At 49.5% G+C, this 17,889-nt stretch overlaps 1 protein-coding gene across 1 annotated transcript in view; it reads left to right on the forward strand.

The window, feature by feature from the left end:
• Positions 1–5,366: 5,366 nt before the first annotated feature.
• LOC137547388 (myelin-oligodendrocyte glycoprotein-like) overlaps positions 5,367–17,889 on the forward strand; it is a 152,321-nt gene continuing 139,798 nt past the window's right edge. Inside the window, exon 1 of the mRNA XM_068270939.1 lies at positions 5,367–5,453. Within this exon, the coding sequence (XP_068127040.1) occupies positions 5,417–5,453 (37 nt within the window). The 5' untranslated portion in view covers positions 5,367–5,416. The remainder of the gene's footprint in view (positions 5,454–17,889) is intronic.

Raw genomic sequence — 17,889 nt, forward strand, 5'->3', positions numbered from 1 at the left:
AGCAGCGTTTTAGCAGGGGCACACATGCCCCTGCTAACTATGAGACAAGAAGCGAGATTTAGTCTCGCTTCAGTGTCTCTTTAACCTCCCTGGCGTTCTATTAAGATCGCCAGGGCGGCTGCGGGAGGGTTTTTTTTTAAATGAAAAAAAAACTGTTTCATGCAGCCAACTGAAAGTTGGCTGCATGAAAGCCCACTAGAGGGCGCTCCGGAAGCGTCATTCTGATCGCCTCCGGCGACCAGAATAAACAAGGAAGGCCGCAATGAGCAGCCTTCCTTGTTTTGCTTACATCGTCGCCATAGCGACGAGCGGAGTGACGTCATGGACGTCAGCCGACGTCGTGACGTCAGCCGCCTCCGATCCAGCCCTTAGCGCTGGCCGGAACTTTTGTTCCGGCTGCGCAGGGCTCGGGCGGCTGGGGGGGACCCTCTTTCGCCGCTGCTCGCGGCGGATCGCCGCAGAGCGGCGGCGATCAGGCAGCACACGCGGCTGGCAAAGTGCCGGCTGCGTGTGCTGCTTTTTATTTTGCAAAAATCGGCCCAGCAGGGCCTGAGCGGCGACCTCCGGCGGTGATGGACGGATATATTCGTCCATACCGCTGAGGAGGTTAAAGGATACCCGAAGTGACATGTGACATGATGAGATAGACATGGGTATGTACAGTGCCTAGCACACTAATAACTATGCTGTGTTCCTTTTTTTCTTTCTCTGCCTGAAAGAGTTAAATATCATGTATGTAAGTGGCTTACTCAGTCCTGACTCAGACAGGAAGTGACTACAGTGTGACCCTCACTCATAAGAAATTCAAACTATAAAACACTTTTTGAGCAGAAAATGGCTTCTAAGAGCAGGAAAGAGATAAAAAGGATCAATAGTTCATAGATTTGTAGCTCTTGCATACTTCAATGAATGTGTCATTGAGCAAAAACAATAAAAAAATTACAACTTAAAAAGTAGATTTAAACATAAAATACAACTGTGGAATATCTTAAAAAGTATTTTAGGTGAAGGAAGATAGATACAATTTTTTATTTCATTCGTTTATTTTCGCTTCAGGTGTCCTTTAACAAAACGTACATATTACACTATAATAAGCTCTTGGTCCCCCTGCTTCCCCCATTCCCCCTCTCATACTCATCTTTTGTTACTACACTGCAGGATGCGGTTCACCTTTATTTGTCCCATCCTCTCCATTGGGCAGTACATGAAAGTCTGTCCAGCACTTGTTCAGTGAAATGTCACCCTAACTATGGATTGACGGTCATAAAGAGTGACCATAACTGATCATGTATACAAGGCCTCACCCCTTTAAAAGGGACCTTAACTGATGTTAAAAAAAAAAAGCATTTAACTTACCTGGGGCTCAGGGGCGTAACAATAGACCCTTTGGGTTGAAGTTTCTTTAGTCTGTCCTGAGAGACTGACAAGTAAGGGCAGGGAGAAAAAACTTTTTGCTCTCTGCACAATTGTTCTAATGACTGCATCTGCTCAGCCACTGATAAGGAATCATACAAAGTTTTGTAGATAAATATTTGTAGACAGTCCCTACAGTTCAGTGTGCAGCAGGCTCTTGTGTACAGCCCCCAACCCCCACCTTTTTACCCCTCCCCAAGTGGTCTGTACTGTAATGATGCTGGAGAATTCTGCATCTGCAGAGCCAGTTCTGCTCCATCAGAGATGGACAAAGTGAGTGTAATAAGCTGAGGCTGGGAGCACACTCATCAGTTGGTTTTCTGTATGCGTTTTCCGCACACCATTTGTGTCTGTAAGTGTGACAACATGCACATTTTATCACAGAAACTAATGTAATTAACAGAGAAATGTGTGCAGTGCTTCACTGCTGTCAGTTTTTATCTGCATGGGGAAAACACACACTAGTGTGCACTAGCCCAGCGTTTTTCAACCAGTGTGCCGCGGCATGTTGCCTGGTGTGCCATCCTCTTCCCCCCCCCTCCCGCACGTCCCCGCGGCCGCCGCTGCTATTACCTTAGCAGCGGCCGCTCTCCCCTCTCCAGCGCATGTGTTTATTTAAGGCAAGCAGCGTATCTCCCGGCTGCTCTGTGATGCGCAGGAATCAGGGCTCGGTTACCATAGTAACGGCGATACATATCGCCGCTACAGGAAGCCGCTGCCCTGCTTCCTGTCGCATCACACACAGCAGCAGGGAGATACGCTGCTTGCCTTAAACACATGCGCTAGAGAGGGGAGAGCGGCAGCTGTTAAGGTAATAACAGCGGCAGGGACGGGCGGGGGGCACCACCTACCCATACTGGGGCACTATACTAGCTATACTGGGGCACTATACTAGCTATACTGGGGCACTATTCTGGCTATACTGGGGCACTATACTGACTATACTGGGGGCACTATACTGACTATACTGGGGGCACTATACTGGCTATACTGGGGCACTATACTGGCTATACTGGGGCACTATTCTGGCTATACTGGGGCACTATACTGGCTATACTGGGGGCACTATTCTGGCTATACTGGGGCACTATACTGGGGGCACTATACTGACTATACTGGGGGCACTATACTGGCTATACTGGGGCACTATACTGGCTATACTGGGGCACTATTCTGGCTATACTGGGGCACTATACTGGCTATACTGGGGGCACTATTCTGGCTATACTGGGGCACTATTCTGGCTATACTGGGGCACTATACTGGCTATACTGGGGCACTATACTGGCTATACTGGGGCACTATACTGGCTATACTGGGGCACTATACTGGCTATACTGGGGGCACTATACTGGCTATACTGGGGGCACTATTCTGGCTATACTGGGGCACTATACTAGCTATACTGGGGCACTATTCTGGCTATACTGGGGCACTATGCTAGCTATACTGGGGCACTATACTGGCTATACTGGGGCACTATACTGGCTATACTGGGGGGCTATACTAGGGACACTATTCTGGCTATACTGGGGCACTATTCTGGCTATACTGGGGCACTATACTGGCTATACTGGGGCACTATTCTGGCTATACTGGGGCACTATACTGGCTATACTGGGGACACTATTCTGGCTATACTGGGGCACTATACTGGCTATACTGGGGCACTATACTGGCTATACTGGGGCACTATACTGGCTATACTGGGGGCACTATTCTGGCTATACTGGGGGCACTATTCTGGCTATACTGGGGCACTATACTAGCTATACTGGGGCACTATTCTGGCTATACTGGGGCACTATTCTGGCTATACTGGGGCACTATACTAGCTATACTGGGGCACTATACTGGCTATACTGGGGGCACTATACTGGCTATACTGGGGCACTATACTAGCTATACTGGGGCACTATTCTGGCTATACTGGGGCACTATACTGGCTATACTCGGGCACTATACTGACTATACTGGGGGCACTATACTAGCTATACTGGGGCACTATACTAGCTATACTGGGGCACTATACTGGCTATACTGGGGCACTATACTAGCTATACTGGGGCACTATACTGGCTATACTGGGGCACTATACTAGCTATACTGGGGCACTATTCTGGCTATACTGGGGCACTATACTGGGGCACCATTCTGGCTATACTGGGGCACTATTCTGGCTATACTGGGGCACTATTCTGGCTATACTGGGGCACTATACTGACTATACTGGGGGTACTATACTGGCTATACTGGGGCACTATTCTGGCTATACTGGGGCACTATACTGGCTATACTGGGGCACTATACTGGCTATACTGGGGGCACTATACTAGCTATACTGGGGCACTATACTAGCTATACTGGGGCACTATACTAGCTATACTGGGGCACTATTCTGGCTATACTGGGGCACTATACTGGGGCACTATACTAGCTATACTGAGGCAACTAAACTCCCTCCTACACTGGGGCAACTATGCTAGCTATGCAGCCACACCCCAGCCGCCCCCCCCCCCCCCCCCATAGCCTGCTGCGCACGGCACTGTCCACTAGGTCGCGCAAACACCCCCCCACCCCTGCCGTTCCCCGGAGAAAAATTTGGTCAGAAAGTGTTCCCCGGGCCGGAAAAGGTTGGGAACCACTGCACTAGCCAATTGAATAACATTGATTCTCAGTTTACTTGCAGAAACTGGGGGGGAGGGAGGCAATGGCCCCCATCCAAAGTTTTGCAGGGGGCCCAGTGATTTCTACTTACGCCCCTGCTGGGGCTACTACCGGCCCCCTGCAGATGCACTGTGTCACACCGGGACAAGCCGATCCTCCGGTCCATTGTGCATGCGCAGCACTGCAGTGAACCGGAGGATCGGTTTGTCCCGGCGCAGGACAAACCGTTAAGGTTCCCTTTAAACAACAAACACAGAACATTTATATAGCGCTTTTCTCCTGAGAGCTGCAGCCACTAGGAGGCGCTCTATAGGCAGTAGCAGTGTTAGAGAGTCTTGCCCAAGGTCTCCTACTGAATAGGTGGCGGCTTACTGAACAGGAGGAGCTGAGGTTCGAACCCAGGTCTCCTGTGTCAGAGGCAGAGCCCTTCAAGTGAACCTAAACTGAAAGGAATTTAGATGTTTCCTTTTAAACAATATCAGTTGCCTGGCAGTCCTGCTGATCTCTTTGGCTGCAGTAGTGGCTGAATCACACCTCTGAAACAAGCATGCAGCTAATCCAGTCTGACTTCAGTCAGAGCACCTGATCTGCTGCATGCTTGTTCAGGGGCTGTAGACACAGGACACAGGATCAGCAGGAGAGTCAGGCAACTAGTATTAGTTTAAAAGGAAAAATCCATATCCTTCTCGGTTTAGGTGCCCTTTAACCAGTACACTATCCACTATCTTTAAGTCTCCTCCTACCCTCAGTCACCCCCATCCCACCCAACCAGCAGACACTAACTCTCTTCTGACACCCATCTGCTTCCCTCCCCCATCCTCCAGGGGTGACTTCCTGGACCTGACATTTTTCTACAGAATTTCTTGGATGAGTTTTCCGTTAAATTCTGTACAACTCATTTTGTTTTTTTACGCTTTTTTAAAATGTTTGTACAATCATTGCTGATTGCTGCTCTTGTGTAAGTAACCCCTGTGACTGAGCCCGCAGTCTTGCTGAGAATGACTTGTTGTTAGACCGTTTTTTTCATCGTTGATGTAGCACACACAAACAGGGGTGTGTACACATACCACACAAACTGACACGTCCACACCACCTGCTCTCTATTGAACCTCATAAAGGGTGTGCTCACCGCCTCAACATGTCTCTCACCAGCACCTTCTGCTCCCAGCCACACACACATACTTATCTCCCTACAGCACATCTCCCAACATGTGAAGAAGAGCAGACTGGGGCAAGCTGTGATCAAGAGATTAAGCAAAGTCGGAGTAGCCAAACGGAAGATAATAAGGGACTTTGATAAAAAGCAGCAGAGGTTATACACGGTGCTTATACTGTGATGCAGTGGATAGTGTTCTCACATTGGCTCCATCTAGGTCAGGACACTATCTGCATGGTTTGTATGTTTTACCTGTGTCTGTATAATTATGTACTCTGTAATGTGCTACAGAAGATGTCAGTGCTATATAAATACATAATAATAATATGGTAGAGACATTACACTATGACTATGGTAAGATTAGAGTGTGAGCTCCTCTGAGTGACATGAATATGTACTCTGTAAAGTGCTGCAGGAGTTGTCAGTGCTATATAAATAAATAATAATATGGTAGGACATTAGACTATGACTATGGTAGGATTAAATTGTGAGCTCCTCTGAGGACAGTCAGTGACATGACTATATACTGTAATGTGCTGCAGAAGATGTCAGTGCTATATAAATACATAATAATAATATGGTAGGACATTAGACTATGACTATGGTAGGATTACATTGTGAGCTCCTCTGAGGACAGTCAGTGACATGACTATGTACTTTGTAATGTGCTGCAGAAGATGTCAGTGCTATATAAATACATAATAATAATATGGTAGGACATTACACTATGACTATGGTAGGATTAGATTGTGAGCTCCTCTGAGGACAGTCAGTGACATGACTATGTACTCTGTAATGTGCTGCAGAAGGTGTCACTGCTATATAAATGCATGATAATAATATGGTAGGACATTACACTAGGACTATGGTAGGATTAGATGGTGAGCTCCTCTGAGTGACATGAATATGTACTCTGTAAAGTGCTGCAGGAGATGTCAGTGCTATATAAATACATAATAATAATATGGTAGGACATTAGACTATAGCTATGGTAGGATTAGAGTGTGAGCTCCTCTGAGGACAGTCAGTGACATGACTATGTACTCTGTACAGTGCTACAGAAGATGGCAGTGCTATATAAATACATAATAATAATATGGTAGTGTAACCCCCATAATAATGACAGTGCATAGTATACTAGTGGTTCTTAAATGCATATGGCTGGGTTGACATATGACCTAGCGTGAAAAAGTAGCATTTTTAGTATCGTGCACTTTCAATGTGGTATTGCGTTTTTACCCCGTTTTTGGTGCGTTTTGCGGTTTTTTTTTATGCAGGTGCGTTTTATTGTGTTTGTGGCTCGCTAATGGGAAACGCATATGTGCGTTGTATGCTTTTTTTTTTTTTATATATATGCAGATCACTAGGAAGACAGCAGGAAGCGGAAACACATCACAGATCTTTACTTTTTAATTAAAACACATTAAAAAACGCATGAAAAACGCAATGCATATAGATTTTCATTATGTGCGTTTTGGCAGCCAGCTTGCATATTATACAACACTACCAGCGTCTGCGGAACGCATACTGTACAAACGCAGTGAAACAAAGCTTCTTCTGCGTCCCATAGACTAACACTGCTGCATAAACCTTCGCTTATCACACAAACTAACGCAGCTCGCGTGATAACTGCTGTGATAGCAGCTATCACACTTTAGTGAATCAAGCCCTATCTGTGCTGTGTAGCTCCTGAGAGAGTCCTTATTGCCAAGAGAAAGTATCCTACTGTTTAAAGAGAGTCTGAAGCGAGAATAAATCTCGCTTCAGGCCTCATAGATAGCAGGGGCATGTGTGCCCCTGCTAAACCGCCGCTATCCCGTGGCTAAACAGGGGTCCCTTCACCCCCAAATCCCATCCGTGCAGAGCGGAATCTCTTCCGCATTGAGGCAGGGCTAACCGCCGCAGCCCTGCCTCACAGCGCGTCTATCAGACGCGTACCTCCGCCTCTCCCCCGCCCCTCTCAGTCTTCCTTCGCTGAGAGGGGCGGGGGAGAGGCGGCGATGCGCGTCTGATAGACGCGCTGTGAGGCAGGGCTGCAGCCGTTAGCCCTGCCTCCAGGAAGAGCAAAATCTTCGACCAAGTTGGTCGTAGATTTTGCGGGGGTGGGTTTGGGGGTGAAGGGCCCCCCGTTTAGCCGCTGGATAGCGGCGTTTTAGCAGGGGCACACGTGCCCCTGCTAACTATGAGCTCTGAAGCGAGAATTATTCTCGCTTCAGTGTCTCTTTAATGATGCTCAGTTCTGGTGAATGTTCTGCTCATGAAAGACAGTGTTGTATTGCAAAGTGAAAGTGTTCTAGACTACTGCTGTAACAATGCTCAGTCCCGAGAAAAGCCTGACCCGTGAATGCCCTGTGCATGAACAGTCCTTATAGAGACAGTGTTGTACTGCAAATCGAAGTTCCTACTGCTGTAAAAGTCACCGAAAGAGGTTAACACCTTGCTTGCTCTGAGATTGTGAGACATTGCCTTATCGTGGACAGAGAAGTGTGTTCTCTTACTTTATATTAATCGATATATATATATATATATATATATATATATATATATATATATATATATATATATATATATATATATATATATATAAAATCGTGTGTGTGAGTGTGTGAGTGTGTGTATGTGCCGCAATCACGCGAAAACGCCTTGCCCGATTTGAACGAAACTTGGTATGCAGATCCCTTACTACCTGGGATGATATGTTCTGGGGGTCTCGCGTCCCCCCTGCACACCTGGGCGGAGCTACAAGCAGCAAATCAGATTTCACCCATTCATGTCAATGGAAGAAATGTAAAAGGCTGCCATTCTCACAGTAATCAAGCCAGAGTCCCCACCAGGGGCGTTCCTAGGGTCCTTGGAGATCGGGGGCACCAGTGGGCACTAGGTGGGGGGTATATGCTCAGCGCGCCGCGGCAAAAATGGGCGTGGCCATGAGGTGAGTGGGCGTGGTCATGGGTGGGGCCAAATGTACATGAACTTAGCAGCGGTGTAAGCTACAGATAACGGGCCTGCCCATCGAAATACTGGATGGAGCCGCCTGTCCTTTATTTAGATAATTTACGATCAGTATAGGCATAGATCAACCATGTATACGCACATACAATTTTGACAAGTCACTTGTCTATCGCAAAGTGGCAACAGCAATTTAAACTAAATACTGTACAAACGTTTTAACTCATACATGAACATTATGGAAAATCCAAGTTGAAAATAAACTGTGAAGATAAACAATTTCATCCATCCTACTCCTGAAAAATGTATTCATTTTTTTAGAACCTCCCAGTTTTATTTTCTGTTTTAAAAAGCTAAAAAAGTAGGTTTAATGCTATTGTCTCATATGATGATGATTCAGCTTTTCCCATAGTCTCGCAGTTAGCAATCATGTGACCCCCAACAAGACATATTCAGCAATCATGAGGCCCCCAACAAATCAGGAGGCCCCCAACAAGACAAATTCAGCAATCTTGAGACCCCCAACAAATCATGAGGCCCCCAACAAGACAAATTCAGCAATCATGAGGCCCCCCATCAAGACAAATTCAGCAATCATGAGGTCCCTATCAAGACAAATTCAGCAATCATGAGGCCCCCGACATGACAAATTCAGCAATCATCAGGCCCCCAACAAATCATGAGGCCCCCAACAGGACAAATTCAGCAATCGTGAGGCCCCCAACAAGACAAATTCAGCAATCATGAGGCCCCCAACAAGACAAATTCAGCAATCATGAGGCTCCAACAAGACAAATTCAGCAGTCATGAGGCACATAAATAGACAGTATTTCACATAAATAGGCAGAATGCCCCCTTAATATGATAGACACCTCTCACCTGGCTTTTGAATTATCCTGTACTGGCTGCTGTGCCTGGCAATACTGTTTTTGGCCGGATTGGGGATGATGTGTGAGCTGAAAGGCCTGGCAGTGATGCTGTGGCCTGGCTGGCGGTGATGCTGTGGCCGGGTTGGCTGGAGGTGATGCTGTGGCCGATGTTGTGGCTGGGTTGGCTGGCAGTGATGCTGTGACCTGGCTGGCGGTAATGCTGGGCTGTGCTTGGCTGGTTGAAGTGAATGCTGGCCTGACTGGTGGTGATGCTGTGGCCCTTTTGACAGTGATTCTGGGCTGGTTGGCCTGGATAGTTTAGGTAGCGACAGGTGCCCCCTAGTTAAGGTAGTGCCAGGAGTCCCCCAGTTCAGGTAGGGACAGAAGCCCCCCAGCTCATTTAGTGACAGGAGCCCCCCAGTGTATGTAGTGACAGGAGGCCCCAGTTTAGGTAGTGACAGGCACCCCTCAGTTAGGTAGTGAGTAACAGGGACCCCAAGTTAGGTAGTGAGTGACAGGGACCCCCAGTTAGGTAGTGAGTGACAGCAGGGACCCCCAGTTAGATAGTGAGTGACAGCAGGGACCCCCAGTTAGGTAGTGAGTGACAGCAGGGACCCCCAGTTAGATAGTGAGTGACAGCAGGGACCCCCAGTTAGATAGTGACAGCAGGGACCCCCAGTTAGTGAGTGACAGCAGGGACCACCAGTTAGGTAGTGAGTGACAGCAGGGACCCCCAGTTAGATAGTGAGTGACAGCAGGGACCCCTGTTTAGGTAGTGAGTGACAGCAGGGACCCCCAGTTAGATAGTGACAGCAGGGACCCCCAGTTAAGTAGTGAGTGACAGCAGGGACCCCCGTTAGGTAGTGAGTGACAGGCATCCCCAGGTTAGGTAGTAAGTGACAGGGACTCCCAGGTTAGGTAGTGAGTGACAGGCGCCCCCAGGTTAGGTAGTGAGTGACAGGCGCCCCCCCCCCCCGTGAGGTAGTGAGTGACAGGGCCACCTGCCTTTAAAATGTAATCGCACGCCCCCTGCCAGGTGTTGCTCCATCCAGTTCTATTTGAGCACTTAGGCAGGGGGCGGCGGATGCCAGACAGGAGGACAGTAAGCCACAAAGGCTGTCAGACGGACGCCGACCGGGAGCCCAAATGAAGCGCGTGCAGGGGGCGGAGTTACCACGCTCGCTCGCTCCAGCCCCCTGTGGCTGCCTCCACACTGTCCCACACCGGCACGCCCCCTGCCAGGTGATGTTCAGCAACAGCAGCGCTTGTGATTGGGCAGGGGGCGGTGCAGGAGAGAACTGAGCCAGTCAGCACCACCCACAACATGGCGGCCGCCGTATCGAGCGAACGGCGGCTGCATTTAACAATAGATTCGGGGCACCCATGTAGGGCACTCCCCTAACTGAGATCCGTGGCACCCTGAGGCATATTGGGGGCACGTGGACCAGGCGCTAGCGACGCGCCTGGTCCCCACACTTGGCACAGTTGGTCACTTGGTGACCAAGGTTACAAATCCAGGAAAAGTGGGTGGAACATTAAACAGCCAATCAAATTTCAGCCATTCATTTTAAATAGTAAAATGTAAACTGCAGCCATTCTTACACTGTTAATCGCAGGGTTTTCATGATAGTACAATGGCCTAGCCTTCCCAGATCTCACCACCCACTGTAGCCCCCAAATAACACAAAGACACCTGATTGGATTTTATAGGCCATAGCAGCCCGTTTATTTAACAAACTGAACACAAATTCAGAGAGCTGAGGTAAGGGGTCCGACCTTTTCACCATCACGTAGAAAAGTCCATGATAACTGGCAAGCAGCCTGTAACCGGCCCCCGCCGCGGTCACCGGCTCGGGGACAGCTGCTCTGCCCATCGAATCCCTCTCACTTGCTGAGAAACATAACTGGGTGATTTTGCACCTGAGGCAAATCCCCTAAAACCAAGAACTTTCGGAGCCCTTACCCCTCCTGCTGCAATGACGAAAAGTAACAACACCTGCAAGGAAAAAACACAACTTATCTACACTACCCAAGAGGGAGGGAGGGAGGGAGCTTTCTTCCTATCGCCTGACTGAATAACTCCACCCCCCACCCGCCTCTTCTCCCTAGCACCCCTAATGCTCCTCCTTTACGAAATCCCACCTCCTCCTTCTAACCTTAACCCTTTTCTTCCCATGCAGGCCACACTATCATGTGTAGGCCCTTCAGACTGCGTTGCACTACGCTTACAGGCCTTTTCTTGATAGTACAATGGCCTAGCCTTCCCAGATCTCACCACCCACTGTAGCCCCCAAATAACACAAAGACACCTGATTGGATTTTATAGGCCATAGCAGCCCGTTTATTTAACAAACTGAACACAAATTCAGAGAGCTGAGGTAAGGGGTCCGACCTTTTCACCATCACGTAGAAAAGTCCATGATAACTGGCAAGCAGCCTGTAACCGGCCCCCGCCGCGGTCACCGGCTCGGGGACAGCTGCTCTGCCCATCGAATCCCTCTCACTTGCTGAGAAACATAACTGGGTGATTTTGCACCTGAGGCAAATCCCCTAAAACCAAGAACTTTCGGAGCCCTTACCCCTCCAACACGAACCGGCGTGAATCCTCACGCCAGAGAGGCCCACACTCTCAGCGCCCTCTGAATACCTTCTTCTATCCCCAACGCCCACAAATCTGTCCCGATTTCGTTCAAGTGAACTCCATCCCTGCTAAGCAGTAAATGAAGATCACTCTCGAGCTCAACGTGCCTAACCGCTACACCCCCATTACGGATCACAAAACTAGCCACCTCTTTATTCAATTTTACTCTGGCCTTATTAACTTTCTGCACCGACCTTGCCAGTCTCCACGAAGACCTAGCTATCACGTCCGACCACACTACAACTGTGGCCCGGAAACTCCCTCCTGAGTCTTAAAAAATCGAACTTAATGTCCCGTATGATACACCTGGTGGATTTTGATGCAATATCATTGCCCCCAACGTGCAGAACAAGCACGTCTGGGGCCCTGTCCCACTCAGTATACCTACGGACTTCGGGCAAAACCCGTGCCCATAGCATGCCAGGAAAACCTAGCCAACGGATCCGGACCTCCTGCCACGGAAATCCCAACTGACGCCCTTCCGGGCGAACCGCAGCTCTCCTCGCTCCCCTTGTGACATAGGAGTGTCCAAAGATCCACACAAGAGCCGGTCTTCCTGCAAGACAACAAAACAAAGAAAACAAAGGGAACACAAGAACAAACCACCTACTTCCCCTAATGATATTCACTAAATCAAATGCAACCTGACATAAGACTTATATCTCAATGAGTCCCATCTGCCTATCCGTTTTACTATTTCCTCGCTAAGGCCCCAGCGCGAAGCCTCTGTCGCTGCGCCAATGCGAAAGGAATGAGGGGCAAATTCGCTGGAAGGAAAACCGGCCCTCTCGAGACATTTGCGAAATACGGAGGAAAACTGGAACCGTGTAAGCGGCAGACCATCAGTGTGCGCCAGAAAAACTGGTGCCGTACCAGGCCTGATTGCCAAAAAACGCAATACATTCTCTCTCGGGCAAAGTAAACCCCCAATTTGAAAAAGTGTAATGACCGTCCCCTTTCCCGAACGGTCTGTTTTTGATCTACGCAGAATAACTGACACCGCTCCTTCCTGAACCGTGACGTCTCCAGCGAGGATGCCCCCCATTTCTAATTTTGACCTGCTAACCAACTCCCCCACCCGGAATGCACCGAAGAATGCTAACACAAAAGCCGTGCTAAAAAGCACCACCTCATTCTGACAATAACATACTTCCTGCAGCGCCAGAACCACCTTTTGTAAGATTTCGAACGAGACCGGGCGCCTAGAATCCCTCCTTATGGATCCCGCCCGAAAACCTTTCATCGCCTGCACCACCCTAAAATCCTTTGTCACATCTCTGAGATTTCTAGACTTAAACAGGAAGGCCAATGCCGCCAACTTCTTAGACATGGCCGCAGCTGACATGCCCTCCGCAAAATTCCTTCCCACAAAGTATAGGAGCAGGCACGACCGATCCTCATCCGTCGAGCAGTCGCCCACCTGAGCCGTCAAAACGTCCCACGCTTTCCACACAGGCGCGTACGCTGCCCATGACGACTCCGATAGAGACCTCCGAATCAGCTGTGAAATCACCTGAAAGGAATCATCCACATCATCTCTGGACAGGGAACCCCACTCTCTTCCGCTGTAGGAGCTGCCGCCCGGAACCTGTCCCACTGGAAGCGAGAGAGGGCATCAGCAATGATGTTGTCGACCCCAGGCAAATGCACCGCAAAGATGCAGATATTAAATCGCAGACACAACAGAACCAAATGCCTCATTACTCGAATCACTGGCGGTGAAGAAGCCGAAAATCTATTCACGGCTAATACCACCCCCAAATTATCACAATTAAAACGTATGCGTCTGTTGGCCAAACGCTGCCCCCATAACTGAATCGCTACAACAATCGGGAACAACTCGAGCAACACCATGTTTACCGTAAAGCCGGCCTCAACCCATGACGAATCCCAAGGGGCCGCGCACCACTCACCTGCCATAAAGATTCCGAAGCCATGAGACCCTGAAGCGTCCGTGAACAACTCAATGTCAAAATTACTCACCTCCTCCGCCATCCAAAATGATCTCCCATTGAATTCCTGCAAAAAGGTGACCCATACCTTTAAATCCTCTCTCATTTCCGCAGTCAGCCGAATGCGATGATGAGGTGACGAAGCTCCCGCCGTAGCGCTCGATAACCGCCTGCAAAAGATGCGCCCCATGGGCATGATTCTGCAGGCAAAGTTCAACTTCCCGAGCAGAGACTGAAGATCCCTCAGAGTGGTCTTACGTCTTAACACTATTGCCTGGATGGTGACCTGAAGGTCCCTGACCTTATCCAATGGCAAACTGCACTCCATGGCCACCGTATCAATCTGAACCCCCAAGAATTTCAACGACGTTGTGGGACCCTCCGTTTTTTCGAGCGCGAGGGGAATCCCAAACTTCTCACAAACCTGGTACATAGCTGCTAAAGAGGACGCACACTCGTCCGAGCCCGCCGTCCCCATAAACAAAAAGTCGTCCAAATAATGAATAACCGAGCTGACCCCTGCTACTTCTTTTACCACCCATTCAATAAAACTGCTGAATTTTTCGAAAAAAGAACATGAGATTGCACAACCCATGGGAAGGCAAAGATCAACAAAATACTTACCTTCCCAAAAAATACCTAACAGCCTAAAACTAGATGGGTGTACTGGCAACAAACGGAAGGCTGCCTCTATGTCCGTCTTGGCTAAAAGGGAACCCTGACCCAACCTCCTCACCCATCTGAGCGCTACGTCAAACGACGTATACACCACAGACGTGTCCTGTTCCGCTAAGCCGTCGTTGACCGACAACCCTTTTGGAAAGGACAGGTGATGTATGAGGCGGAAAGCACCTGGCTCCCTCTTAGGGACCAACCCCAACGGTGAAACGATTAAACCTTCCAGAGGGCAACAATCAAATGGTCCTGCCACACGATCAGCCGCAATCTCCTTATTCAACTTAGATGACACCACATCAGGCAACGCACATGCTGATTTTAAATTCCTATGAGAGTCTCCGGCCCGCGATGCGCATCGACTAGGTATAACAAAACCGTCTGTGAACCCTAGCCGTAAAAATTTTGCATCCTCTGTACGCGGATACTTACAAAGAAACGGTTCCATCTCTTGAACTCTCACCGGCGTCTTCCCTATTATTTCCAGCCTCCGTCGTTCTCCCTTTTTTTTGCTTATAACACCTGGACCCCGGGTGTGACCCACCGCAGCCTGAGCACTCGTGTTTAAAACGACACGAGGAACCAAATCTGCATGTGGCATCGTTAAATTGCCAACACAGACCTTTCGTTTTGCTGCCTGATTTTCCAGTGGAACCTGCACCCTCGTGCCCTCGAAAGGACTGCGGACTGGTGGATGGGATCATCAGACTCATCCACAACTCTATGTCCTTATGGTTCCAACACACTGACGAGCGAACCGCTTTTCTCTGCCTAAATGCCTCATCATACTTGAGCCAAGCATCACCGCCATACCTCCTATAGGCCTCGCCTATCGCGTTCTGATAACAGAAAAGGGCGGAACAACACTCTGGGTTTTTCTCGCCAATCACACATGCCAGAATTTCAAAAGCCTGCAGCCAATTCTGGAAAGTGCGCGGTATCAAGCGATACCTGCGCCGTTCTTCCTCCTCTTTTTTGGATTCTGTAGTTTTTACTTTATCTAGATTAAACTTGGCCAAGTGTAAAAGAGAAAAAATCTCTACAAACTCCCCTTTCCATATTTTTTCACGAACTTCGGCTTTTAAATGTACTCCAAGCGGGCCGCTAAGGCACACATACATTTCTGACTTAGCTGCGTCCGCCAACCTAATCACTTCTGTTTCCGCCGATTTCTCAACCTCCCCTTCATTAGTTTGTACAGACACCTCAGCGCTCCCAGACGCCACAGAGGGCAATGTCGCCGGGGCCTGCACATGCTGCGCATCTGAACTTGCTGCTCCTGTAGTTAAAATTGCCAGCCCTGGCCGCTGCGCAACCATAACTGGGCTATCCCTACTACCTCCTGGCGGCTGTGTTTCCGGTTGAATCGCCCCCCAGGTAACAGCAGGAGCCTGCAGCTGCGACTGTCCCCCCCAAGCCCCAACTGGTGAACCCAGCGCCGCTGGAGGCCCACCCAGCAAGCTCCTCATGCCTGCCATGAATGTCTCCAGTGCAGGGAGCATCGCTGCCTGAGCACTCAACAACCCCCCACTAGTCTGCATCGTCCCTGACTGTGACCCCATCCCCACAACACTTGTCATGCTGGCAAACGGGTTATGAGTAGTGGCCTCACCTGGTGGCGCAGGGGTGTGGACCTGCCCGACCGCTGGTCCGGATCCTGGTGCAGCTCCTGTAGCTCCCGCGATTCCTGGCCCCATGCTGCTGTGTCCTCCGGTAGCCGCGCCCAGCAGGCCAGTCCCATGTCCTGCCTGGCTGCCCGCGTGATGCGCACCGCTGTCCTGCCGATCATTCCCCCTGCTGGTAGCCGCTGCCTCCTCACCCCTTCTGCTGGCCGCTGTGTCACTCCTCGCCGACGTGTGGGCCACCGCCGCACTCTGTGAAGAGGCGGTGCCCGTACTGCTGGAACTACTTCCTCCCCTCTTCTGCTTAGAGGCCTGCGAAGCCTGCTTGGAAGCAGCTGCCGCCCCCGACTTGGCCGATGCTTTCCCCCGTCTGCTGCCACTCGCCGAGCCGCTCTTGGCCTTGGGATTCCTCACGGCTGACCCACCTGCGGAAGACTGCTGTTTTGCAGGGGGCGCCTGAGGATCCCGCACAGGGCTACCGCTCCTCCTCCGCGACCGGGTGGTCGGCTCCGGGCTCAGACGATCGGGAGGTCTGGAAGTCCTCCGACCGCGCTCCTCCTGCTGTCCGCTGGGCCCTGCAGACATGGCCGCCAGCTGAGTCTGGATCCACTCCGGGCCCCTAGATGCAGCCTCCGCACGGATCCGATCCACTAAGGCCTCAATCTCCGACATCCTGCAGCAGGCAAGGTAGGTCCACTCAGCTTTCTTCCTATCGCCTGACTGAATAACTCCACCCCCCACCCGCCTCTTCTCCCTAGCACCCCTAATGCTCCTCCTTTACGAAATCCCACCTCCTCCTTCTAACCTTAACCCTTTTCTTCCCATGCAGGCCACACTATCATGTGTAGGCCCTTCAGACTGCGTTGCACTACGCTTACAGGCCTTTTCTAACTTGCCACACTTAGCCACTGAATGACTGGGATTAATATTCTGAAAAGTGGGTGGAGCTTACAGCAGCCAATCAAAATTCACCTATTGATTTTCAAGGGGAGTTTTTAAACTGCTGCCATTCTTACACTGTTAATGGCAGAGGCTTCAACTTTTCTACAGATGGTCATTGGGTGACTGGGGTTTAAATCCACTAAAGGGGCAGAGCCACAAACAGCCAATCAGATTTCTTTGGTAGATAAACTGCTTCCATTCACACATTTTTTATGCCAGCAACCTGAAAGCTCACAGACTTGGTCATTGAGTGACTGTGTGTCAAGGTTACAAAAAGTGGGTGGAGCCAAAAACTAATTTCAATGGGAAAATATAAACTGCAGCCATTCTTACACTGTTAATGGCAGGGTTTTCAAACTTTGCACTGTTAGTTACTGGGTGACTGGGATTAATATTCAGGGAAGTGGGTGGAGCCTACAATAGCCAATCAAAATTCACCTGTTGATTTTCAAGGGGAATATTTAAATTGCTGCATTTTTAAATGGTTAATAGCAAATGCCTCAAACCTGCTACAGTCGGTCATTGGATGACTGGGGTTCGAATTCTGGAAAGGGGGTGAAGCTACAAAAAGTCAACCAGATTTGTTTAATTTCTTTGGGAATATACAAATGATTGATACAGAGGACCCCAAAGCTCATAAACTTGGTCACTGAGTGACTGCATGTCAAGGTCATAAAAAGTGCGCGGAGCCAACAACTAAATTTTTTTCCATGGGAAAATATAAACTGCAGCCCTTATTACACTGTTAATGGCAGGGTTCTCAAACTTTGCACAGTTGGCCACTGGGTAACTGGGATTAACCATTTCCCGACTGCTCCATGCCGATTGGCATGAATGCGGCGGCAGCCCCAGGACCACTCAACGCCATTTGTCGTGAAGTCCTGGGACGGGGTTTTGCAGGAGATTGCGTGCCCATCTCTGCTTCGATGATGGAGCTCCCCATCAGACTGTTAGACGCGAAACCATTTATTTACAATGCAATCTAAGGCAGCGCTGTACTGGA

This window comes from Hyperolius riggenbachi, chromosome 2 (assembly GCF_040937935.1).
Source record: "Hyperolius riggenbachi isolate aHypRig1 chromosome 2, aHypRig1.pri, whole genome shotgun sequence".
Lineage (NCBI taxonomy): Eukaryota > Metazoa > Chordata > Amphibia > Anura > Hyperoliidae > Hyperolius > Hyperolius riggenbachi.